Below are 22,814 nucleotides of genomic sequence, written 5' to 3' on the forward strand. Positions count from 1 at the left end.
CACGGCATTTTCCTGGACCATTCCCTTTCCTCGACCCTCGCCTTCAGCCCCATCTCTGTCTCCTGGACAAATCCCAAATCCCTACCTTTGCCTTCCCTCCTCTGGACCCTCGTGCCCTCTGTCCCTAGCGGTAGGGTTCCCTTCCCCATGGACTGGTTAGTACATGCACACGCAACATTTTACAATGCACACCCACGCATACAGATAGTAAATTACACATTTCATTCTTACACAGCTAAGCACCACATTCCCCCCATTTTTTAGGTCCCTAAATTAGTGTAGATTTTGTTCCTTCCCCTTTTCCTCCATCCAATAAACAGCCTTCGGGTGGTTTAATCTGGCACCTGGGTTCAGACCCGTTTTGGGTTGCCTTATTCTGAGCGTAACAAAGGACAAACACCTGTGGCCATATCTCAAAAGCATGTTCGCTTTTGTGGTGATAAAAGATTCATCATACCGGATGAAATGCCTCCTGTGTTTGCCGAAAAACCTGGAAATAATGGCGTTCCAAAATTCACAATCGAATCTAAAAAAACACATTGTGGTAAGTGAATGAACTTAATTGCAGTAAAAATACCAACCGTATTATGAACGTAATAGTACGCCAACATTTATTACCCCAACTCAGTGGCGAAGAGTAGCTTTGCTAGCTTACCACTGCAGAGCACGAGGGCTACCGATTGCGTTATAGGTCTTATTTCTTCCACCTGTAAGAAAATAGTTGTGTTCCCATTTGTATGTTTTTTTTCCTTCAAAATGTTTAGAAGTGACATTCAAAATCTTACTGGGTGATTTTTTATGTTTAGTCAACAAAATTGTACTATATGATGTTCAAGAAAAGGACCAAAATACTGTAACGAGCTAACGCTTTGTTACCCCTACATTACGTAACGTTACATTTCACGAATACTACCGTCATGTGACTGTAATTTTCAAGTATTCCGTTTAAAAAGTTGTGAAAAAATAATTGTTCAAAAATAACTAAAATAACATAAATGTTGGAAAACAACCGTTGTCTGCTTGTCATGGTAAAAACAGTTTTACGTCTTGTGAGACATCTAGATCAGTCTAAAATTCTTTTACCAAACTGTTTGTTTGTTTTTCTTTTTAATGTAGAGAAAGCATGTAAATCATCTGAAAATCCACGAAGAGTTAACGTCACCAGAAAGCGTGGCCCTGAAAGTGCAACTCCAGCCCTCAAACAGACCACATTGGTGAACAACAGATCTGTCTCTCAAAGCTCCATTGACAAAGCCATTGTTAAGTACATTGTCACAGGGCTCTGGCCTTTTGCTGTTGTCGAGCAACAAGCCTTCAGAGAATTTGTAAGTGATCTTCAGCCTACAGCAAAAATCATCTCTAGGCCCACCCTGCGTTTAAGAATTGAAGATGTTGCACAAAAAATGAAAACGGAGGTTAGGGACACCATGAGGAATGTGGACCACATTGCCACCACCACGGACTGCTGGTCAGTCAGAAGGAGGAGCTTTATAGGTGTGACTGCCCATTGGATTGATCCTGACAGCCTAATAAGACACTCGGCAGCGCTAGCCTGTAGGCAGTTGAGAGGTTCCCACGTTTGATGTTTTAGCGTGCGCACTCAATGACATTCATTCAGAGTATGAAATCAGGAACAAAATTGTGAGAACTACTGACAATGGTTCCAACTTCCTAAAGGCTTTCCGAGTTTTTGGGGAGGACAAAAACAATGAAGTCTTTGGGTATGTGGAAACGGAGGAGGAAGAGGATGAGGATGTGGAGGAAGAAGTGTCACTGATCCTAAATGAGGATGATGGCTCAGAATTTGAGCTCCCAAAGCATCAACGCTGTGCTTGTCATCTCCTCAACTTGGTCTCGACTGTTGATACTGCAAAAGCAACTGCTAACGATGCATACAAAAAGGTGTATTGCTCAACATTCAGTAAGTGCCACGCATTGTGGAATAAATGTGCAAGGTCCACACAAGCAGCTGAAGCTGTGGAAGACTCCTGTGCCCTCCAGCTGTTAGGCCCAAATGCCAACAGGTGGAACTCCTTGTTCATGGCTGTCGAGAGGCTGCTCAAGATAATAAAAGACAGAGGGGAGGGCGCCATGAGAGCTGTCTGCACAGACTTACAGGTTCCAATGTAAGTTTGAATTATCATGTGCAGTGTTTCTTTCATTTTGATGTATTTTAATCTGTTTTGGCTCAAGTGTATGGAATGGTTGACTCATGTTGTGTTAACACCATTTACTAAAAATGTAATATTTACAAAAGGTATTTGCATTATTGAACCTCTTGATCTATTTACAAAATCATAATGTATCCCGTTCATATTTCACTTACTGCCCTCAAATGGTAAAAATATTTAATGGCCCAAAAAACCTAAACCACTGAGTGATAGATAACCCCACTGTTGGCTCAAATATGATTTAAAACAATGTCTTGTATATTTTTAAGCTGTTGATGAATTGGATAAAATGTTTATGCTAAACCAAGTGGTTTTTTTTCCTATCAGGTTTAATCCTGCTGAACTGGCATTCCTCACAGAGTATGCAACCACAATGAGCCCAGTTGCCCAGGCAATCAATGTCTTGCAGGCAGAAACACATGCCCCAGATGGGATGGCTGCTTCCGACTATTAGCCTGTTGACTACGAAGTTGGACCGAACCAAGCTGCCACTGAAGTACTGCAAACCTTTGGTTGAAGCATTACTAGAGGGCATAAAGAACCGCTTCGGTCACATGACATCCGACCCAGAGTTGATCGCTGCAGCAATTCTGCTTCCAAAATTCAGAACAACATGGACAAAAGATGAAGCTACAATCAGAATGGGTAATACGTTTTGACACTTATAATAGATAAATTCATGTTATTAATCTTAATTATTGATGAAATAAATTTTGCATTATAAAAAATCTTTATACTTGCAAAGAAAATAAATACACTGACCGTCCCATAATAGTGCCGGTTTTAAGCTCATGCTACTTTCACCCTACTTGTACTTCAGGGATGGACTACCTCAGAGAGCACTTGGAGGATCCTTCCTTGCTGTCAGGAGAGGCCCCCAGATCCAGTTCATCTGATGAGGAGGACTTTTTCTCAACCCTGAAGGCATCTCGCACACAAGATGGCTTCAAGCAACTGGATGGATACCTGGCCTGTTCAGCAGATCAGATGGACCTCTTGAAATCGTTCCCTGCTATCTGCAAGTTGTCTGTGAAACTGAACACACCTCTGCCTGCCTCTGCAGCTTGTGAAAGACTGTTCAGCATTGCAGGGCTTGTCTTCAGCCCACGAAGAGCCCGGCTGAGCTCTGAGTTTTGAAAAACAACTTCTGTTGAAGATGAACTGCAAATTTGTGGACTTTACTTACGGAAAGGAGGGAGGAGGAATAGGATAAAATGGAAAGAATAGGACAAGGAAGGTAGGAGGCAGGGAGGGATGGAGGAAGGAAGATGTAAAGGGAGTTAAGGGACATTTAAGGTTAATAAAGAATGTGTGAGAACTATTTCTAGCTGTTGTGTTTCTTTGCTCAGAACACATTTCTATGTTCATAAAGTTTACTTGTCGTTGAAGGCTACAGACTGGTCCATCTTATGTAAAACAAATAAGCTTGATTATGGAAGACAATTTATGACAAAACTTGACATTGATGACTATTAAGTATATGGAATATTCGGGGCTCTAACAATGTGGTAAAGAGAAAATCTGTCCTGAATTCCCTCAAAAGAGACAAGATTCAAATAGCCTTTCTTCAGGAGATGCACTTAAATGATGAGCACAAAAAATATCATATGGAGTAGGTTGGTTCAATTTTTTTCTCATCACATTCAACAAGTAGAAGAGGTGTGATAATTCTTTTGCATAAAAACCTTCCATTTACCGCCACAGCCTCTTTTAAAGATACTGAAGGTAGATATATCCTGGTTAAAGGGATTCTGCATGGTGAAAATATTCTTTTAGGCAATGTCTATGCTCCTAATAACCAGGATGAAGCGTTCTATGCATCTTTATTTAGTCAATTAGCTGATATGGACTGTCCAAACATAATTGGGGGTGACTTTAATTGTGCCTTATGTCCAGTCATGGACAGACTTCCCCTTCAAACAAGCATATCCAAAAATACCAAGGCTGTTTTAAATATTAATAAAGAATTTGATCTTTTAGACATTTGGGATCATTATAATCCAATTTTAAAACAATATACTTTTCATTCTCAACCCCATCACTCAGATTCACGCATTGATTATATTTTTGTCTCTCGATGTCTGCTACACTTAGTTGAACATGCAGATATTGGACATATTGCCCTCTCGGACCATGCTCCTTTAAATATGGGAATGCAACCTCTGAGACCCAATGATTGCTCATTCTCCTGGAGAATGAATACAACTTTGCTAACAGACGATAAATTAGTGAAATACCTGATTAATCAAACTGATTTATTTTTAGAAATAAATGACAATGGAGCTGATCCAAGAATAGTGTATAAAGCTTATATGAGGGGTATGATTATATCATATGCAAGCCAGCGGAAAAAAGAGCGAGCTACCAAACAACTTGAAATAGAAAATAAAATAAAGCAATTAGAAGAAATGTTCTATAGAACAAAATCAGATGCAACTCTTATTGAAGTAAAATCAGCCAGAACAGTACTATATGACATGATCAAGAGGACGGCAGAAATAGATATTTTATTCACTAAACAGAAATTTTTCGAATTAGCTAATAAACCAAATCGTCTGCTCTCACGGCTAGTAAGGAATGCCCCCATTAAATCTTATATTTCAGCTGTACTGGATGAGAACAATCAAAGACAGATTAATAATCGTCAAATTAATGAGTTTTAAACGATTCTATGCCAATCAGTACAACTCAGAGATTGATATAGAGAATCTTAGGGCAGGTGGTTTTTTGGACCATCTACATATTCCACAGTTGTCAGAGGATCAGTCAAACTTACTGGAATCTCCTATCTCCATATGAGAAATAGATCAAATCATCTCCACACTTCAATCAGGGAAATGCCCTGGAGAAGACGGCTTCCCAGTTGAATTTTTTAAAACAATGAAGGGGAAGATTAATAACCTTTTGCTAAGGGTTTACAATAAATCAGTTGAGGACTCTAGACTCCCTGATTCTATGTACAGGGCCAATACAACCTGAATTGTAAAGAAAAACAGGAATCCAGAACTTTGTTGATCCTACAGACCCATTAGCCTCCTGAATGTTGATAACAAGATTCTATTTAATATACTTGCTCTTAGGCTACAGAAAGTGGTGACGTTAATTGTAGAGGCAGATCAGGCGGGATTTTTTGAGGGTCGGAATTCCTATCACAATACAAGACACCTTTTCCATATTATTCATCACCTTAATTTTTACAAGACACCTGGTGCTATTGTTTCTATGGACGCTGAAAAGGCATTTCGATAGAATTGAGTGGGAATATATGTTTGAAGTTCTAAAGAGATTCGGTTTTGGGCATGGTTTCCTGAGCTGGATTAGACTGTTATATAAGGAACCGACAGCTTCAGTTCTGACAAATGGTCTCCTGTCTGCTCCATTTAAAGTGAAAAGAGGCACAGCTCAAGGAGGCCCACTATCTCCTATTTTGTTTGCTCTGGCTATAGAGTCATTGGCCATTTCCATCAGGCAAAACCCAGATATTCAAGGAGTAACGATTGGCACAAAACAACATAAAATTTTATTGTACGCCGATGATATTCTAGTGACATTAACAAATCCTCATAAGTCTTTAGAAGCTCTAACTAAATGTATTAAAGAATTCAGCTAAATATCTGGGTATAAAGTAAATTTTGACAAATCAGAAATAATGATTTTGGACAACAGCATAAGAACTGCACCAGTCTAAATTCAGCCTTTTCGCTGGGCTCCATTTGGGTTCACTTACTTAGGAATTAAAGTCACCCCCCCAAATTAATCAATATACAGCAAATATAAATCCTTTGGTTAAAAAGTCTCAAAGAAATGTTAACAAGATGGAAGAGTCTCCCTGTATCATTTCTTGGTACAATTAATTTGATCAAGATTACAGTCCATCCTAAAATATTATATACCTCATCTATGCTCTTTGCGTATTTAAATCCCTATGATATTAAAATAATCAACAGAGCAATGTCAGATTTTATTTGGAACGGCAGGAAACCTAAAATTGAATAAATTAACATTACAGCTTCCCGAGGACCAAGGTGGGTGGGGCCTTCCGAATATAGAGGATTATATATTATCTTTGCAAGCCAGGATTATTTCCACATGGGTGTAGTGCTGTGCGATATGGACAAAAATTTATATCCCGATATAGGTAATTTTGTATCCCGATAACGATATATATCCCGATATAGGATTTTTTCTTAAAATTATGTATGAAATGAATGGAAATTTCTCTTATCTTTTCTCCTTTTATTTATTAGTAATATGTAACATATTTTATATGTAAAATACAATAAAAAAATAAAATGAATAAAAAATAAATAAAAAAAATAAAATGCAAATATCCAGTGGACAAATACCATTCAGAAATAAGAATATCTAGTGCATCAGTAAGTAATAAAATAAAGTGCAAAGAAAGAATTTAAACACAACAAAGTTGCTTCAAGTAACATACTAACAATCAAGTAAGCCTACCATTTAACAAGAAAAAGTGCTTGTAAATGAACTCTTTCAGAGTTTGAGTTTTAGGAACATAAGTTTGTCAGTTTGTTCTGACATGAAATGAAACCTCTTAAAATAACTTGGCGGTGTCTGCGGGACTGCTTGTCATAGGGGTGCCTTTGTTGAACGAGTCTTTCAGGCTTGTTTGGTTGTTTTTTTTTTCTTTTGGTCACTTTGTGGTTTTAAGTTTGTGCTTTCTCGAATCTTCACACTGTCTCTATATTTTTCTTCATGTCGTGTCTTTAAGTGGTAGAAAAGATTCGACGTTTTTGAGCCACTAGTTGCGACTTGTTGGCGGCATGTCCTGCATATTACCGTAGTCTGGTCCGTGTCAGTCTTTTTAAATCCAAACCACGTCCAAACAACAGAACTCCGGTTCACTTTTTTTGGCACCAGTTCCTCCTCGGGCTCTGTTTCTTCTGTCTCCACCACGCTGACCACGCTCTGCACCGCCAACTTCTCCATCTCCGCCATGTTGTTTTTGTTTGTGTCCATGGCAACTCAGACCTCATGCGGCAGCTCCGCTGTCAGTGCCGTAAAAGTTGCGAGTGACGTAAAAATGCTACCGGTGAGTACCAGTAGTGTTGCTGCAATTACTTTGTATGAATAAAAGCTAATTGTCATTTTAATCATGTGTAACGTGACGAGTTAAAATTACAATATAAACGATGAAGGACTATCGTATGGTAGACACTTTAAATCGTACTACAATATATATCGTAATATCGCACAGCACTACATGGGTGAATGAATGTTTAGATTTCCCTTGGTTTGAAATAGAGTTAGTTGCTTGCAGACCTTTCTCGCGAGTGAATATGCTGGACAGGGGTCTGAAGGAGCAACCACACAAAGTTACAAACAACCCCTTAATGACTCATGTGTTGTGGGCCTGGAAAAAGCTTAGAAAAATATTTAAAAACACTCACCCTCTTCATCTTATAACAACTTTGACAGATAACCCAGAGCTCTCACAACAGCAAACAGGTTCAAATTTTACAGTTTGGCAGAAGGAAGGTATTGCAAGAGTTGTCAATCTCTTTGAGAATGGCAGATTTAGATTATTTGAGTCACTAAAAAGTCAATACCATATATCAAATAAAGACTTCAATAAATATCTACAGGTCAGGCACTTTATGTATAAGAAGAGCAATTCATGGGAAATCTCAAGCGATTCACACTCAGATTTTTCCTTAATTGTATGCAGCAAAAACACTTCATATCTAAATTCTACTCTGAGATGCAGAGCCTGAACTTGGGTAAACTTTCATGGTTAAAAACATCCTGGGGTACCTCGCTCAAATGTGTAATAGATAATGATGTATGGGAGGACATTTTGTGATTACCTTCCAGGATTTCAATTTGCAACAGATATAAAAGGCAAGGCAAGGCAATTTTATTTGTAGAGCCCGTTTTCATAAACAGTTTGTCTCAAAGGGCTTCACATGGCATCATAACAACATCCTCTGCCCTTAGACCCTCACATCGACTGAGGAAAAACTCCATAGAAAACCTTTAACAGGGAAAAATCTGAGAAACCTCAGGGTGAGCAACAGAGGAGGATCCCTCACCCAGGACGAACAGACGTGCAGTAGATGTTGTGAAAGAATTACAGTATAATATTGTGCACAACATATACATATCTCCATATATCTATAGTAAGTATAACAGGTATAACTAGGTTGCACTGTTTGTGGGAATGCAAAAAAATTCAGTTGTTCTGGAAGGCAGTCTGCTTAAGTATTGGTACAGCAAGAAGTCAACAGGTGCCAGTAAACCCACTTTTGTCTGCTAGGGTAGGCCCCTGGTCTTTGCTTTCTTAAAGAAAATGAGAACGTGACCCAGTCACTTTTAATGCTAGCGAGGAAAGCCATAATGGTAAAAAAGGTTGGAGAAGACCCCCCTTCCATCCGTCTGTGGAAATCTCTGATCTCTGAAGTTGTGATACTTGTAAAACTTGAACACAATATTAATATAAGGACTCATATTTTCCTGCAGAAATGGAGGAAGCCACTGGAACTTTTGGCAGTGGACTATAATCTGGACTTCAATACATAACATAACATTTTTTTGCTTGTCTTCCCTTTCTCTCTGATTGAAAAGAAATAATATTCTTTACTCACATACTTTGTCATATTTCACAAGCATAATATATTACCTCAGTGTGCTATTGATGTTGCACAAGTATATTCTACGTAAACCAGTCTCGTAGCATTTTTGTAATTTTAACTTTTTTGTTTACTGTTTGTACTTGTCAAAAATTGAACAAACAAGTTTGAAAAAAAAAATCAAACAAGGCAACAACATACGCCACAATAGGAAAAAGGCATGGATTTACATTCATCAAAGAGTTTAAAAAGCTGCACCAGCTACAAGTAGTAACAATGATCAAAAAGAACAACAAGGACAGGCATTAAAATCAATAGTTCACCCACAACTCGTCACCCAACAACGTTCTGTTTCTCCCTCTTCTTTTAGACTTAGACTCTTTATTGTCGTTGCACAGAAAAACACAGCAGTGAGATTTTGGCAATGAAATGTCGTTGCTTGGCTTCCGGATTACAACAGAGATGGAATTGTGGGGCAGTTAAAAAATAAAATATAGTCTATGTAACTAAAAAACAAGAGATAATAATAATAATAATAATAATAATAATAATAATAATAATAATAATAGAGTGCAATAGAAAATAAATAGATAAAACAGAATGTAGACAACAGAATAAACAGTGTATGTTATTGCACAAATAGGAGGTAATTAATAAAAAAATATTGCACAGAAATGTAACCATATGGTGATCAGCTGAGGAGACTTGTGTGGGAATCCAACAAATACTGGAATGGACTGGCTGCCATACATGTAGAGATGTTGATTTAAGAAACATCTGTGAGTGTGGTCTCTTTTTTTTCCCCACACAGCCATACTGACATGTGGTATATGAAATTGGATCATTTTCTGCTCTTTAGATAGAACCATGGGTCAAGACATGCCAGGCAAAGAAATTATGAAAATAACTTGTGCCTCAGTCACTGTTTAAAGAGTGTGTGCCACTGAACACTTGGGAAATGTTAGAGGGTTAATTCTTAACAAAATATGAACAAACTCACCTGAAGGACATGAAGCAATGCCTCACTGGCCTGTTGCATCTTCTGAGGTGGTGGGGACTGTGAGGGGAAGAGTGTGGGTAGTGCCCTGAACAAGGCAATGGTGGATTCCACTAGAACAGAATAAAATCAAGTTTTAGTTCAAAGTTAGCCAGCATCTTATGAGCTTTAAGGTCAGGTAATAGAAAATGATTTGTAATGAACAGCACTGTCATTCTGTTATCATTCAATCAGTGTCATGCATTGTCAACCGTTTTATTCATTGTCTCTGTTGAAACAGCTATTAAAAGCAGTATTAAAAACAGCAAAATGACTTACCTGCACCCAGGTTCATGGGTGGCTTCAACACTTTCCTCCAAACACCATAAAACTGCACCATAGAGCGGAAGTCGGCCCATCTCTTTACTTCATTTATGAACTTGCCATTGTCCTTATCCAGAATCTGCCGCAGCTCATCCATCACCTGCCATGCAAATAAGTGTTAAACGGGTATTGGTCACCTGAATGATATGACAGGTTTAAGCCAGCAAACCAGCAAACATAACATTTTGAGTGTTATACTTGAATTTTTTCACGAGGGAATCTGTCAAATAAACAAGGTGTTCTTAGGAGAGAATGATGTCTGGAGCTGCAATCTGCTGTTTAGCAGTGCATTTATTTACATAGGACAAGACAAAAGTGACAATAATGATAAGGAGGGAAAAAAACCTGTTTAAACTGCACTTCCACTCTGTGCAGAAGCATGAAAGAGTTACTCTCTATTTCTCTCTGACTCTCTCTCCAGCTTGGAGTCTTATATGGCTGATGCTCCTCCTCGGCTCAACCAACTACCAATTAACACAATTAACCTTATTCTCAATACATATTTTATAAATGGCCTCACAAACCTACAAAACAATACATATAAGTAAATAAAATCCCCCATCACACTTCACAATTAATGATAACCCCATAGAAATAAGCAGCAATATCAACCCTAAGGAGAAAACCCCCCCTACACTCACAAAACAATGGCACAACCCTGTCCAACCAGAAGCTGCCACTGCTATAAAAGACGGCCCACTTCAACTGCTCTGGTTTGTCCCCGGAGGAGAGAAGGAGAGAACCACAAACCCAACCACACCTCGGTAAACTGAATAAACATATTGGTGACTCGTGCGTGTATGTTATATTATTGTAGGGAAAGGATACAGAAATTTGCCGAAATGTCAAGCGTGGTGCGTGCACTCACCACCTAAGCAGAGGGGAAGCATGTATTTGTGTGTGAACCCTTTTAATGTGACCAGGCCTTTGTCACAGAATCAAATCAGTGAAAACTACTGTCATGTCACAATGTAAAGTTTAAATACTGTAATATATCATAAACAAAACTACAATAGTATACCTAGCCTTCGTGTCCATCATTATTGCCAAAATTACAATTCTTCACTCACCTGAACCGTCCCCTTCAGAACTGCTCCCAGGTGGCCAAAGAATTGTTGATCCACCACTTGAGTCTGCATCATTATCTTCTCCCTGGTCACTTGGGGAGAAGTCAATGCAACGTCTTTTAGTTGAACTGCTATTCTCTGGTCTGGGCCCCTGCCTCTTCTGTGGGGACTTCACATTCAGAATTCTCTTCTGAAGATAACTGTACATGCTCATCTGTGGTGAAAAAAGTCACGTATTGAAAAGACATTTAAAAAAATCACATAACTTTTTCTTGATAACTGTTAAAAAAAAAATGGCTAAAATTATCACTTACATATTTGATGGGTTCATCTTTATCCTGTAGCATGGGATAGTACTCCACTAGTCTCTTAGCCATGGCGATGACCTCATGCTTTGAAGGGTACTGGAGTTCTTCTCCTTGCTGACTTGCTCAAGATTGAAATCAAGCTGGTGACCGTGTTCCTCACCAGCCTGCATCTCAGTTCTTTGGACATGGCAGATTCCTCCTCTCTACCAGTGCGGGCCATCTCAAAATAGTGCTTACAGGCTAGTTCCAACTCAGTGTCCACATATTCTGGAGGACTAGGAAGCTTTAGGGTTTTCTTTACCACAGGAGTGGATGTGTGGGGGGGATACTGGAGGTGATCCTTGAAGTGATAACACAGTTCCTGTTTCACCAGGACCAGCTTTGTCTGGTAAAGTGGCATTCTCATCCTCAGAAAAAAAAACAAAAAAACAATTATTACAAGGTAAATGACAGACACAATAAGAAACAACATGTTACGGTTTAGGGAACCAGACCCTAATGCAGACAGACACAAATACTAGAGCAGTAAAACAAAGGAGTTTATTAACTCACAGGAACACTCGACATGGACACAGACGAACCAACAAAGGACAAAACAGGGAAAACTCTGAGGTCAAATACATGACGAAACAAGACACAGGTGGGGCAATCACATACATGTGATACACACTAGGTACTCACAGGAGGGAAAACACAGGAAGACAAGACATGGAATTTCAAAATAAAACAGGACATGGACAAGGAAGTGGCAGCTGTAAACAAAGTCAAATCATTAACAAACCTTTTAGAATTAAAAACCATACACAATTTATTACCGATAAATTTAGCACTAATCAACTTGACAAGGTAAATAAAGTTCAGTTGGGGTGTCTGTTACTCCATCTCTTATCTAAGAATAAATCTAAATAAAAATAAATACACACTTGGAGTTTTGAGATAGCAAAATAGCTGAAATGCATTTTGTTTCTGAGATCAGTGTCATCATGCAAACTCAATAATTAAGTTAAATGGTAATACACATCAACATTATGTAGCATATGCAGCAACACCTAAACATACCATTTAGAACCGAAACAGTAACATCATCCAGTTCCTCCATGATGTTAAGGTCATTTTAGTTGCTCCTGGAAGGCACGAAAAAACATTAGAAGTCATGGATCGGAAAAGTTGGATCACTCTAGATCAGTTTTTCAGTCTACTGATGTCTTCCATGGATAGATGTCAAAAGTGACACAGAATCTGACACCTGGACAAGCTGCTTGAGCAAAGGCTAAATTCAATATGTGGAAATGACAAACAATAAAACAAACAGTAACTTAAATGTCATTATTCAACCATTTACCACAATAAAGCTACTCCAGCTTAGCTAGCCGTGGCCATGACGAGGAGATATTTTGAAAAATATACAGTCAAACATTCTGTTCACAGATTCAAAACAATTATAACCAAATCAAGTCAAATCACTAAAATACGATGACAGCAGATAACGTTAAATACTTAAGTAAGAACACTGTATGTCTCTATTTTCTTTTTTTTAACTGAATGTGCTCAGCAGACAGACCTAGCTAGCCAGGTCTAAAAACTAATTAATCCGCAATGGCTTTCACTGCTTGTTCACCAGGTTTATCTACTATGTGGCATCATGCAGGCCTCCCTCTCATCAACACACAGAGCTGCGGAACGCGAAGTTGTCGCCGGATCATTTTAGTGTCCATTTGTGTCATTCGCGCGAATACGCGTATTCCCTCACCTGCCCGAGTCGCGAGTATTTCCGGCAACGTTTCTTTCCGCAATTTCACCATGAATATTCACAGAGCTGTTGCGCTGTACCTGCCGTGGAAGGCAGGAATACGTCGGGAAACTCAATGCTGTCGTATCTGGGTTAACATCACCATCTAGCGGCAAGTTCAGCTTGGTGAATTTCACCGCTCGGTGAACCGAGCTCCACCGGGGTTGTGGTGGATAACCGCCGCTTCCAGCGGTGTTTTCGGATGAGGTCTGGCCAGTTTAACAACCTGCTAGCGGGGATCGGTGACAGAAGTACACGAATGGACACCAATTTATTTTACAGGTTCTTGTAATTTTTTTACACGTAGCGTCATAGTGCACCGGGTTTCCACACACAGCCACAATCAACTTCCGCAATCTTGTCAGTTCAGTCAGTTGGTCAGCCGTAACGTCAGGACATCCTCAACGCTGGTTCGCTGTAGTCAGTTACGTCAACAGTGACGTCAGACATCCTCAACGCTGATTGGCTGTCTTGACGCGAATTTTTCGCCAAAGTTCAATATTTTCAATTTGCTCGAATATCGAATATTTCGCCTCGCGAATTATTCCAGACTGAAAATTCGCGTCATTCGCGTGTGTGCATAGACTTTGAATGGAAACTGTTCGCGCGAATGCGTGTCCGGTGTGAACAGACAGTATGGCTGCAGTGACCTGGTTGCTTCATGTGTATTAGCACCCCTCCCAGCATTGTTGCTTTTAAAATATTCACATTCATAGAGCACATGATAAAAAAAATTATCGCGGAAAATTTAACGTTTTCAATTAGTCGCAGGAGAAAAGGCATAAAAAAACACTTCTAACCATGCTGTAGCATCAAACCTGCAAAGTCATCTAACATTAGCTAAGTTAGCTAGCTTGATTGTAGATTGAAAAGGCCAATTTATTCATTGATACGGCCGCAGTTTTCGTGATGAGTGGAGTAAATGTGAAGAGTAAAACTGCAACGTAACTGTAAGATTTAGAACTTAATAACTGAATAATAATAATTTAATTTTAATTCATAATAATTTTAATATAACGTTGTTTTCTCCTTACAGCGGCAGAATCCAGACCAGACAGCCTGTCAGATGTGACCACATGAGAGTAGTGAGTAGGGTGGGGCATGGGGGTTGGTGCAGACCATGTCAGTCTGTGTAAAATATGTAAAAAACTTATACTAATGGCATACAAACATACATAATTAGCGAAAACTAGAACTATAAACTATATTTTAATTTGTAAACCGGTTGTTGATCCATCCCTGTATAATCACATCACTTTGCAAATTAAATAATCTTGCTATGATCCACCCCCCCTACCGCCCAGATTTGGCATTGACCTCTCTACTCAGTATGTGCCCGCCAAAATAAAGTTCAAATGATTCAGACTGAAGCGGTTATGCAGGGCTGCTCATACAAAGATCAAATACCTGGACTTCTCACTATTGCTAATTGTGTTTTCCTAGTGTAAACTAATTATTGTGTTAGTCGCTGTTTTAGCAAGACTTGATTTTCAGATTAGTGGAGATTTTGTCCGTGGCTTAAACATCTTCTGTCAGCATTCATCTGTCCAGCGGATTTCTTTGTCAAGGGAACATGGCCTGTTGGAGGTGTGTGAATGAATTTTTCATTGCCTTAACCTTTAAGTCCCTCTTGAGCCATGTTAACACAGCACATAGTCGTAGTCCTGATTTCCGTGTTATATGTGGGATTGATGGCTGTACTGCTGAATACAGAGTCTTCAACTCCTTTACTACCATATTAGATGCACACATGCTCTATATTTTGCCACTGGACACCCACCTACTGGATGGATGACAGGATCAGCTACATCTGACCTATCTCAGGTTGGAAGTGAACATTTTGACATCCCAGTTTTTTCTGACTGTGCAACTGAAACACGGGGAATGCAAAGGACCAACAGTGAAGTCCACACACCTGTCATCTCAAATGAAATGTTGAGCCCAGAGCCTACATGTCATCAGATTACACAACCTGATGATCAGGTAAGGTCCAAATTTTGTATGATAATAGATTTTCAGTTGTGAGGTACTTCCTTGAGCTCCTGAAAAATAAAGTCACTTTGTGACTGACTCATACAGAGTTTTTAATGTGAAGAATCTTTGGCATTTGGCTATAGGTTAGTTATGTCATGATAGTCATGGTAGATGTGTAGCTGTCAGCAGAGGAGAAACCTTTGTGAACTAACCGGTGTGAGCACCCTGTGATTTTAGAAGCTGGGGGTCATGGACAATGAACAGAGGTGCTGCAGCAATGGCTACTGGGAGAAAAAATGGATAGAAAGACAGTGGCATGGGGGTGGTAGGACTTTGATACACAATAACAAAAACTAACAATAATAGCAGCTATAATAATAGTTTAAATACTAAAACAATTCAAACACTAATTCTGCCAATAATAGTAGCGATAGTAGTTGTTCCCTCACAGTAGCAGTAAGGAATCTTCAGGGCAAGAAAGTGCAACAACTTAAGGGAAGAATAGAACATGTATAAATGTTGTCTTGACAACTGTCAGGACTGATCTCTGGTCAGAGCAATAACGTGATGTTAAACTCTTTACAGAGATTGAAACTCTGCATGTGAAAACTCTGATGTGCCTTGTCACTACCTTCTCTGATCCCTTTACTTTTCTCCTTTTTTTACTCTTGCCCAGGAAAACAAGGTTTGCAACATTAATTTAAACTTGAAAAAAATTGACTACAGGCTTTAGAAGCATCAAGGAGAGGGAGAGAGAGAGAGAGAGAGAGAGAGAGAGAGAGAGAGAGAGAGAGAGAGAGAGAGACTCTTGCTCCTTTTTTCAGCCTCCTCTCTACTGCTGCTGCTGAGCTGATAAATGCTGTATGGAGCTTGCTGGACAGATCTGTCTCCTAATCCTCCAGTCAATACAACAACTCTCTATTTGGCTTCTTTGAACGTGTTCCATCCCTATCACTTCTCCCCGCCCTGAAAAACACAGCAGAGCAGAGTTGGCCTCAGGGTCACTGACACGAATCACACCTCTCATCACTTGACAAGGGTTTCCTGAGTTGAGGTTTTGGTCACCTTTGAGAGGGTAAAATTAAACCTGGAAGGAGGTATTATTGATGGAATGTGTGACTGGTAGTTGTTAGACAAGACACATAGAAGATCGTCCTGCTGTGCCCAGAACCATTGTTACACTCCTGGATGACACTAAAAGGGACATATTTATGTCTAAAAGAAGTCATGTAAACATTTGGCTGGTCGTTACAGTGGCTTTACAAGCTCAGGTGTTAACTGAGAGGTCACCAGTACATCGCAGGGCCATGATGAGCAATTAGGGGTTCAGTAACTTGCTCAAGGATACCTGGACACGGTCACTGGGGGAAGTGAGGATTGAACCAGTGACCCTTTGGTTGCTAGAGCCAAAACATATCTTACAAATTCTTATGTTATCATTACTTAAGTTGCAGTCTGAGACATGGATAATCTATATCCAGAGACAAGATGGCGGCGCACAGTGGTGCGGCTTATTGAGCTGCTGGGATTAAGCCTTTTTCTTTGTCCCTCCTATTTTCTTCGTCAGTCAAATACAGCCCAGCCAAACTGATGGCCATCAAAGACAGTTCAGCTATCACTATTTTACCGAAGCTGAAATCGACACTTGGAAGACAGAGGCTTCTAAGGTCAATGCAGTGGCGCAGCAGAGCCAGCAAGAGGAAGCGGTGTTCCCGACAACAAAAGAGAGGGAAGCAGGCGGGCGTGCTAGCCCAACTAAAGGCTAGCAGACCACCAATACCTACTCTTTTTCTGGCCAACATCTACTCACTGGACAACAAGGTGGACTTGCTTCATCTGAGGCTGAGTGTTTCTGTAGATATGGGGAACTGTGCTGTTCTCTGCCTCATGGAAACTTGGCTCAACAAAAACATGCTGGACTCAGCCTTCCAGATCGACAGGCTACAGCTCTTCCGAGAGGACCACGACCACCGATCCGGGATACACGGGGAGGAGGGCTCTGTGTGTATGTGAATGAAAGTTGGTGTTCAAACTGTGGACTGGTAAAAAGCCACTGCTCCGAGGTGATAGAACTAATGATGGTGCAATGTCTGCCGTACTATCTGCCACGAGAGTTCACCGTGGTATTCGTCACCATTGTTTACATCCCACTGGGTGCTAATGCTAACGAAGCATTGAAGGAGCTTCACGACACCATCAACTCGCTTCAAGCAAAACACCCAGAGGTGTATTACGTGGTTGCGGGAGACTTTAATCACGTGAAACTGATGGACACTCTGCCCAATTTTTACCAGCATGTCACCTTCCCCACACGGGAATATATATATATATATATATATATACTTGATTGTCAATACACTAAATACTATGTTGTTGTGTAAATACCTATTCTGTTCTTTACTCTCTTTATTATGCAATCTCTTGCTATCTTAACTCTTTGAGTAAATTTTCGTACCACCAACATGGAAATGTGAGTGGTATGACAATAAAGATCCTTGAATCCTTTACATGTGTTGTGATGGAAATGTCTCGTCTCTCATCTCAGAGACGACATCCTCCCCCCACCAAACTCGACACCCTCCACCACCCGGCTGTGCCTTGAAATTCGGTCCATAAAAGTTATGAACAGAACTGGTGACAACGGGCAGCCTTGGAACAAGTCTGACGTAGTGCAACATGAACCAGACTCTCACTTCTCCAGTTGAGAAACTGAATGGCCCTTTGTAAGTGGCCATCCACCCATACTCCTGGACATCCCCCCACATGGTGCTCCGAGGAACACAATCGTTAGCCTCCAAATCCAAAAAACAGGCCCCTGGAGCCTTGTGGCTGCAGCTCTCAACAGCCACCTCAACAATGGCAGAGCAGAATAGGGTCCATTCGGACCCCACTGCCCCTGGGATGTGGTCGAAGCTCTGCCACCGGTGGGAGTTGAAGATCCTCTTGACAGGTTCTTCCACCAGTTGTTCCCAGCCAACCCTCACTGCTCGTTTGGGCCTACCAGGTCTGCACAGATTCTTCCCCAGCCACCTGATCCAACTCACCACCAGATAGTAATCAGTTGACAGCTCAGCTCCTCTCTTCACCCATGTCCAGAACATGCAGACGCAGGTCAGATGATATGATAATAAAATCAATCATAGACCTGTGACCTAGGATGTCCTGATGCCACGTGCACTGATAGAAATCCTTATGTTCGAACATGGTGTTAGTTATGGATAAACTGTGACTCCCATAGAAGTCCAATAACTGAACACCACTCGGGTTCAGGTTGGGCCTGGCATTCCTCCCAGTTATGCCCCTCCAGGTAATGCTGTCGTTGTCCACGTAAGCCTTGAAGTCCCCAAGTAGGACAATGGAGTCCCCAGTTGAGGCGCCATCCAGCACCCTTCCAAGGGACTCCAAAAAGGTTGGGTACTCTGAACTGCTGTTCGTTGCATAGGTGCAGACCACAGTCAGGACCCTTTCCCTGACCCAAAGATGCAGCGAAGCAACCCTTTCATTCACTGGGATGAACCTCTACATGCAGGCAAAGAGTCTGGGGGCTATCAGAAAGCCCAACCTGGCCCTATGCCTCTCACGTGGAGTAAAGGAGAGAGTCCAAGCTCTTTCAAGGACTTGGGTTCCGGACCGGAACTTTGTGTCGAGGTGAAACTGACTATATCTAGCCAGGAACACTCAACCTCTTCCACCAGCTCCAGCTCCTTTTCTGCCCTAAAGGTGACATTTCATGTCCCAAAAGCCAGCTTCAATAGCTGGGGATCAGACCACCAAGGCCCCCAACCTTTGTCTGCTGCCCAATCCACAAAGCACCAGACCATTCTGATTCCTCCTGCGAATGGTGGGCCCAAGGGACGATGAGTCCATGTTTCCATTTCAGGCTGGGCAAAGTCCTGACCACCAGACACAACCCCACGGGCCCTTACCCCGGGCCTGGCTCCAGGGATGGGGCCCCGGTAACCCTCCGGGCTGGGTACACAATCTCTTTGTTCATCTTGTTTTTTTTTTTTTTTCCATGAAGGGTCTTTTGAATTGTTCTTTGTCTGGGACTTTGCCTAGGATCAGTCTGCATTGGATTACCCTACCAGGGGCAAATGCCTCTGACAGCATTGCTCCTAGGGTCTTTAGGGCACTCAGACTCCTCCACCACCATGGAAATGTCTGTTTTCATCAATTCATAACATTAACCACTATATACTACATTAATTTTTATTTTGATTGATTGATTAATTAATTTATGTCACATTGCAATGCAATATATCTGTATTTTGGCCCATCATGTGTAACTGTCTCGGGTTGTTTGAAGACATGTAAGCCCTTGCCTTATAAAACCTTTAAAAGGGTCCACTGGGGTCTGTCTCTTCTGTTTGGAAACAGGTGGAAATGTCTATATTTATCATGTTGATTGTGGTGGTAGGAAAACCCAGCTTCACTATGTATTGCTGTTTTTCAATGTCTTGGCAGGAGGACCAGTACTATAAAGAGGTTTGTCACCAATAGCTGAATAATCAAGTGGTTCAGTCTTGACTTTCTCTCTAGCCGCTGCTCTGTCAAAATCAGTCAATGGAATGAAGTAACATGCAGCTGTGGCCAGTGCAGTAGTAAGAAGGCAAATATGTCCTTCTACAGTACCTGCCAATGTTGCACCTGTGTGTTGAGACAAGCCGAGCATGTCATGACAACGGATTGGTCTTTTTACCTGCCATAGCAGCTCTGTCTGTGCTTCTGGGTGTCAGCCATGTGTTCTAAGGAGGTTTAGAAGGACAAAAGCTGGGAAATGAAATTTGTGCCACATCAAAGAACTAATCTGTCCAAACTGTTTCTGTTTTGTATTTTGTGTGTGTGTGTGTGTGTGTGTGTGTGTGGGGGGGGGGGGGGGGGGCACAGCTCTGCTGATTAAATGTAACAGCTGTTGAAAGTGGATTTCTGGACATCTGTGACATGTTTATCATCAGCACACATGTCATCATTGACCTCTGCTCTGATAATAGTGGATGTATTAGTCTAATCAGCAGCTGGGATAATTTCAGCTGCATAACAGTGTCATGAACCCTCAATCATGACACTTAAAAGTTTGATCGAAATCAAATGGTTAACAGCATCTTATTTGATCAGCTTTAATAGAAGTCAATATGACAACTGTGGGTCTATTTTTATACTCGTGTGATGTCTAAGTTTTGTTGAATCAGTGTTTTTTTTTTCTAAACATGTTTTACTGATTTACTACTTGCTCTAATGAAAAAGGTGACTTTTTCGATTTACTACTTGTTTTAATTAAAATGGTGATTTTGCTTATCATGATTTATGACTTGACACACTGCCAGGCCAGCCAACTGTGCAAGGTGTATTCCTTTAAAAAAAAAAAAAAGCCAAATGAAAAAGCTTCAAACCCCAATGGATTTATAGCCTGAATCGTCAAACGTGTAGTTCCACTTATAGTAACAGAAAGGTTCATGCTCATCAACACCATTAGAAAACTTTTCCACACCAAATGACTCTTATGCCAAACACCATTAGAAATGAGGTAATAGTGTCACAAAAAGATGATAGGGGATGTGGCAAATACCACATCCCCAAGCCCATTTTGAAGGTATAAAAAGAGATGTATTGCCTGTACCTGTTCAGTTGTTCTGCAGGACAGCTCGGGCTTTGGACTCTGCAAGGACAATAAAACTCTGCGGGCTCAACTTCGCTGGGCTCCAGCGCTTATTGAGAAATCGCACTGGAGAAATTAACTTACAATGTCTCTTACTCACAGAACTTAGTTGTGTCTTGGACTAAGAATCTTGAACTGAGAAAGAAGGTGCTGAGACTCAGGTGGAAGGAGGCCTGGACTCCAATTAGCCCCTGACCGGGCTCCACAGCCTTGCCTGAAAATGTGCATCACAACCAACCACCATTTTCACACATTAAAAAAAAAAAAAAGTTCACGAATCTGTATATATATATAATACACTGAGAAAATGGGAAATACCAGGTCTTGGAACTTTACAAAAATAAAGTTAATCACTATAACACAATTCATTTACATTCCTTTTGTGAACATGATGTCATCAACTAATGTTATGTTTTGTTATGGAGAATGTTGAATGTATGAGTTTGAAAATGATATAGTTGGGAACTAAGATGTTATATAATCTAATTTAGCCTCCATTGGAAATGGAAGGGCACCAGGAGGTGACCCTCAAGTCAGAGAGGCCGCTAATGCACCACCAACAAACTCCATAAGACAAAGAGAAGAATTGGTGTTGTTTCCTGTGAAAGTTGAAGATTCTGCCATTAGGGAAGAGGCCACATATTCCACAGAGACCAAACTGAGTAAGTAAAATCATCAAATTAAAATATTTTCATGTTCATTTAGTGATAGGTGACAGACAACTGGCTTGCTTGTTATATGGACAAACAAGCAAGCCAGTTGTCTGTCACCTATCACTAAATGAACATGAAAATATTTTAATTTGATGATTTTACTTACTCAGTTTGGTCTCTGTGGTATATGTGCTCCCCAATAATTTTATTCTCCTGTAGAGAGTACATTAGTCGTTCAGTCGGCCTCTTGTGGGGATTTCCCCAAGCTGGGCCAGACAGTGGCCGTTGGGGTTCAGGGTCAGCAAATATGCGACATGCTTTTTAACTGTTTTCAGATCAATGCTGAATTCAAGAGAATCACCACCGTCCCACTTAAGTCCAAGTTCCTGTCTCAACTGCATCTTCACTCTGACAACTTGACAAGGCTGTTTCAGAAAAGAGGAGGGCAGCTAAGGGAAAGGTACAAAGAAGTCAGTGCTCAAATGGCTGACATAAGTGATATGGGGGTACCACAGTCATGAAAAATATAAATGTTAGAATTTTGACATGATTATTTTGAAATATATTAATATTTTTTGGAATGGTGAGAAATTTATGGAAATATGTGGAATGATTGAGTTGCCACATAATGTTTTGTCAAGATGGTCATATAAATTGTATGGAAAACCAGGGAGGCCATAAGTCCATTTATTTTTTACTTCTCCTTACACTACTTGTGCATCTTTTTGTTTGTTTTAACCTTCCCTCAATTTACTTGTTTAGCTTAATATATGTGTCTAACTCCTCTGTCTGTCACTTTCCTGTTAATCTACTTCATGATTTGGAGCTCACAGCAAGGCTCATACTATTGTAGGAACCCAGGTGAAATATGTATCCATATGAAAATTTACACCAGTAGATGACTTTATAATAAAGCACAAGGGCTCAATTAAGACACTAATAAAGAAAATGTCTTCTGGTGTGATGATGTAGATAGTGGATGAGAGTGTATCTTTAAGGGAGTCTGCCTCTACATGGGTGACGATCCATGTTCCTTTGTACAAGAATATGTGGTATTTGCTTGAAACAGTGTTTACTTTTTTCCTCTTCCACTCTTCTCTTGTTCTATTACCTGATCACTTGGGGTGAAATGATTTATATATTACTAGAAAGTCCACATATTATAATTTTAATAATCTACTTAAATATTTTAATTTTCACAAGTTAAAATCAATACTGTTTCTCATTTGCTGGTTAAGCTAAT

The 22,814-nt window shown here is 40.4% G+C and overlaps 1 protein-coding gene across 3 annotated transcripts; it reads right to left on the reverse strand.

The window, feature by feature from the left end:
• Positions 1-7,806: 7,806 nt before the first annotated feature.
• On the reverse strand, positions 7,807-14,351 carry LOC147250417 (uncharacterized). Of its 3 annotated transcripts, none has more exons than XM_086224054.1 (6): positions 14,323-14,351; positions 12,559-12,623; positions 11,506-11,906; positions 11,195-11,405; positions 10,080-10,224; positions 7,807-9,874 (listed from the first exon to the last, which is right to left on the reverse strand). In XM_086224054.1, the coding sequence occupies exons 4-6, from the start codon at positions 11,264-11,266 to the stop codon at positions 9,741-9,743; spliced, it is 351 nt and encodes a 116-aa protein (XP_086080180.1). In that variant the 5' UTR covers positions 11,267-11,405; positions 11,506-11,906; positions 12,559-12,623; positions 14,323-14,351; the 3' UTR covers positions 7,807-9,740. The 3 variants fall into 3 exon arrangements, with proteins under 3 accessions (XP_086080180.1, XP_086080182.1, XP_086080181.1); XM_086224056.1 differs by lacking the exon at positions 14,323-14,351 and adding an exon at positions 13,515-13,541; XM_086224055.1 differs by lacking the exon at positions 14,323-14,351 and adding an exon at positions 13,250-13,387.
• Between the last annotated feature and the right edge of the window lie 8,463 nt (positions 14,352-22,814).

Source organism: Aulostomus chinensis, chromosome 14 (assembly GCF_037954235.1).
Source record: "Aulostomus chinensis isolate RoL2024-O1b breed Wild chromosome 14, RoL_Achi_v1.0, whole genome shotgun sequence".
NCBI lineage: Eukaryota > Metazoa > Chordata > Actinopteri > Syngnathiformes > Aulostomidae > Aulostomus > Aulostomus chinensis.